The 4,618-nt window shown below is 42.8% G+C and overlaps 1 protein-coding gene across 1 annotated transcript; it reads right to left on the reverse strand.

Annotated features, from left to right (window-relative positions):
* Nucleotides 1-1,289: 1,289 nt before the first annotated feature.
* LOC149448906 (uncharacterized) lies at nucleotides 1,290-4,451 on the reverse strand. Its single transcript, XM_089694049.1, has 2 exons — nucleotides 1,524-4,451; nucleotides 1,290-1,426 (listed from the first exon to the last, which is right to left on the reverse strand). The coding sequence occupies exon 1, from the start codon at nucleotides 4,449-4,451 to the stop codon at nucleotides 1,749-1,751; it is 2,703 nt and encodes a 900-aa protein (XP_089550175.1). The 3' UTR covers nucleotides 1,290-1,426; nucleotides 1,524-1,748.
* Nucleotides 4,452-4,618: the final 167 nt, after the last annotated feature.

The raw sequence follows: 4,618 nt of genomic DNA on the forward strand, positions 1-4,618 counted from the left end.
CCTGAGCGCTGACGGTTGACTATGAGACAGCAAAGCAGTGCCTGCCTGCCTTGTGGCTCTGGTGTATATTTGGACTAGGAAGTACAACAAAGGATCACTGGGATGTAGCCTTAGGTTACCTTATGCTTAATTTGCTTTAAAGCTGAAATTTAGGCAGATATAAAAGACACAAATTCCTATATGATCCAAGAAGGAAATTATTGCAAGTGAACTGGATGGAATTTTGTCAGCCGGACTAACTATGTAACTATGTAACAGAATATATGAAGAAGGAAGTGTTCACAGCAGTCTGGAAGTGTTTCTTGTTGGAACCTTTAAGCTTTTTATTCTAGTATGTTTTTATATCACTAGAAGGAAAAAGTGTAAACTATGTGAAAGTAGAAACATCTTAGTGTGGTGCAGAGGCAGAAACAAGCTCGTCTTAACTCTTTTGTTTCCTACAGGACAGGCTTTAGACAGATTCATCATGAACATAAAGCCATTGCTTCAGGTTTAGCAAACATAAGCATTAGAATCAATAACTGGAGATAGTCTCTTTCCTCACCAAGACACTCAGTCTACAGACTTGCCCCTGTCTGCAAGACCTGACAAGCCAGGACATGTGCTTCTTCCACAATAGATCTAACAAGAAACTACTCCCTTTTGTGGACAGAATAAACAATCCAAAATCTTTTGGAGGTAGCAGTAACCGGTAATAAATTTCTGGAGTTGCCCTTCCAAATAGTAATAGAACCCAAAAAATTACAAAAACTGAGATTTCAAACCAGCACCCCAAAATAATATTCACCTATAACTCTTCATACAAATACATACATTTTTCACAAAACTATATTACAAGTATTAAAAATTCCAATCTTGTACAAAAAAATCATGCAGTATGTCAATTGTATCCCAACTTAAGTGTTAGTCTTCGCGTTTTTTGAGTTTTCTGCTTCTTCAGGACCATTCATATATTAGGATATAACTTGGGCAAAAGACACAACCATCTAAAAAACATAACAGAAATATGGAAAGACCATCAACATCATCCCAGACTGTGGGAGGCATCAGGGGGCAGGAGAAGACATAAATACCATACTCTAATGGATTAAGGAACACCATACCCCAAGGATAATATTACAGATATTTTGCACATTTTGCTGGCTGGAAGCTAAAAAGAGTGGGGAATTTGAGTGGAGAGTGAAAAAACAGTCTTGCTTTTTACTACTGGTGATTGCCAATGCTTGTAGTTGTTCTATTTTCTCTTTGCGGTCTTGCTAGCAGCTTTTACTTTTAAATCACCTTGTCCTGCCTTCTCTGCAGTTATGAAAGGGTTACAGAGGATTACAGGCAGTATAACCTTTGATGTCCACACAGTAAAGAGTCGATGATTGATAACCGATGATCTTTTACTGATAACATGTGACATAATGAGAATGCGGTAAAACTGAAATACAAACATAATAAACAGACATGAGTACATATCTAACTACCTAGCTTAGCTATATACATAACATTCCTCAGTACATAGGAGGGGTACTTACAGACTTTGGGGGTCTAATCAAGCCCATATATGAAGAGGGAACAGCATCCCACATGTACTTGCATTGTAGAATTTCTTCAGTCTGAAGAGATGAGGTCACTTCCTCCCAAGTTAGCAAACAGGAAGTCCTGGCCTTAAAGGGACAGACACTGCTGAATGCTAAAGAATGCCTTGTGTAATACAAGGCAGCACACTCCCCACCTGGCATAATAATGATATGCCACTATTAAACTCCTGGAAGGAGTAAAACGACTTCCGTGATGGGTCTAAGGTACACCTTAGGGGTGCCCTGTTTTACTACTCTGACCTCTACTTTCCTGACTCTGCTATCACTACTAGCATCAGTCCCCACAATGAGTCCAATTGGCCACTCGTTCCTGTGGGCCTGAGAGTCTTTTAGTAGAACAACATCTCCAACTTGTAAGTTGGGCTTGTCGGCTTGCCATTTGTTACGTGGTTGGAGGGTCGTCAGGTACTCCTGTCTCCATCTCTTCCAGAAGATATCACATCTGATAATGGTGACATTGGCTTGCTCAAGATAGTCATTGTTACCCTGGTCAACACTGGCTGTTTTGCTGAAGGATCTGGCCAAGCAGATGAGTTTCCCTATGGCACGGATGAGTGACTTCCAGCTGGAAAACCTTTCGAACCTACATGAGCCAAGACCTTCTCTGGTGGTTAGAGTCTTGTAAACTGCAACTAGAGGTCTTACCTCTTTGTCTTGGTCTGGTTCTACAAGCTGAAAAGTTCCTTTCTGATCAGTCTCTTCAGTTTCTGGTCCAGTCAAGAAGGATGGACCTGTGAACCAGTTAGTCTGTTTGAGGACAGCAGCTGGTACCAGTCTAGTCCCATGATCAGCAGGGTTCTTGTCTGTACTAATGTGATGCCACTGTTCTGGACTTGTACACCTTCTGATACGTGTTACTCTGTTTGACACGTATGTGTAGAATCTTCTTGAAGCGTTGTGGATATAACCTAAAACAATCTTGCTGTCTGTGTAGAAGTTCACTGCATGGATCTCGATGTCCAGTTCCGCAATGAGTAAGTCTGCTATCTCCACAGCTAGGACAGCAGCACAAAGTTCTAAGCGTGGGACCGTGTGAGCAGGTCTTGGAGCCAGTTTGGACTTTCCCAAGATGAATCCTGCATGGCTTTGTCCCTGAGTGTCTATGACTCTAAGGTAGGCTACAGCTGCTATAGCCACGGTGGATGCATCTGAAAACACGTGTATCTCTCTTCGTTTTGTAACAGACAAAGAAACAGAGACGTATGGTCTTTGGATGCTAAATCGCTCAAGCTCCAGCAAAGAGTCTTTCCATAACTTCCACTGCATTTCTTTCTTTTCAGGTAGAGGTGTGTCCCAATCACTTTGTTCTAGCTCAGTTGTAATCTCCCTCAAAAGAGCTTTGCCTTGCATGGTGATGGGTGCTACGAACCCCAAGGGATCGTAAAGACTGTTGACCGTAGACAAGACACCTCGCTTTGTGAAAGGCTTCTCTTCCCTGGATACTCGGAAGGTGAAGCTGTCAGTTTTCAAGTCCCAACTAAGCCCTAAACTTCTTTGAAGGGGTGGTGAATCTGTACCTAGATCTAGGTCTTTGAGGTCTTTTGCACGGTCTTCTGCTGGGAATGCTTCCATTACTTTGCTGTTGTTGGAAGCCACTTTGTGCAGTCTTATGTTAGATTCTGCTAGCAAGTCTCTAGTGTTTTTTAAAATGTTAATGGCTTCTCCACTACCGGAGAAGGAAGCAAGTCCATCATCTACATAAAAGTTTTTCATAACAAATTGTTTGGCTTCAGGGTTGTGTCTGTCACCTTGCTGCGCTGCTCGTCTCAAGTTGTAGATAGCGACAGCTGGTGAGGGACTGTTCCCAAACACATGTACTTTCATCCTATACTCTATGATACCTTTGTTGAGGTCATTGTCTTCATACCATAGGAACCTCAGGTAGTCTCTGTGGTCTTCACGGACAAGGAAACAGTAGAACATCTGCTGTACATCTGCTGTTACTGCAACAAGTTCTCTTCGGAATCTGATAAGGACTCCAAGAAGTGTGTTGTTCAGGTCTGGTCCGCTGAGAAGTACATCATTAAGGGAAATACCTTCATGCTTTGCACTGGAATCAAATACTACACGTATCTGACCTGGTTTTTGAGGATGGTACACTCCGAATATTGGCAAGTACCAGCGTTCTTGTTTTTCATGCAGTGCTGGTGCTTTTTCAGCTTGATCTTTGTCAAAGATTTTCCGCATGAATTCTTGGAAGTGTTCTTTCATGTCTGGCTTTCTTTCAAGAGTGCGCTGCAATAGCGCAAGGCGTTTCTCTGCTTGCACTCTGTTGTTGGGAAGACGATGCCGTGGTGTACGGAATGGTAGTGGGGCTACCCAACTGCCTGCTTTGTCTTTGAAGACTTCTCTGTCCATGATCTCAAGAAAGAGGTTATCTTCAACAGATGGTGCTAGTTTGTCATCATCTTGAGTTCTCTCAAACACTTTGTGGCCTAGCTGATCTGAATCTTCAGCCGAGGCTGTATCTTCCAGGAACCTCTGGATGTTCTGGGGATGTGTTGGGTTAGATAGTTTCTCTTTAATCTGCATGCTGTTGTTACATGGGCAAAGACATGATGTGCGACCGTTCTGCAGCAGATTTGTTCTGTAGACATTCACCTTTGCGGGTTTGTGAAGTCCGTCCAGACATACATTTCCAACGATAACCCATCCAAGATCAAGACATTGAGCAAATGGTGCATTGTGCGGCCCATTGTATTGTTCTCTGACCTTGTGCACTCTCAGTATGTCTCTTCCTAGTAGAAGGACGATTGCAGCATCTGGGTTGAGTGTTGGGATCTTGTCTGCTATTCGCATAAGATGAGGGTAGTGACGAGCCACTTCAGGTGTGGGAATCTCTGACCTGTCATCTGGTATCATGTCACATTCTATGAGGGTAGGAAGAGTCAGCTGCGTCTTTCCATCTAATGACTCGATGGTGTAGTTGTTTGCTCTTCTCCCTGATGTCTCTATAACTCCAGAACATGTCTTCAAGGTGTATGGAGTTGAACTTCCTTTGTCACCAAAGAGGTCGAAGAACTCTGTCT

Source organism: Staurois parvus, unplaced genomic scaffold, assembly GCF_062004578.1.
Source record: "Staurois parvus isolate SC_StPar_1 unplaced genomic scaffold, SC_StPar_1.0 ptg000648l, whole genome shotgun sequence".
In the NCBI taxonomy this organism is placed as follows: Eukaryota; Metazoa; Chordata; class Amphibia; order Anura; family Ranidae; genus Staurois; species Staurois parvus.

Coding starts and splice junctions, on each gene's coding strand:
- LOC149448906 (XM_089694049.1), bottom strand. CDS start 4,451: ATGATACCAGATGACAGGTCAGAGATTCCCACACCTGAAGTGGCTCGT.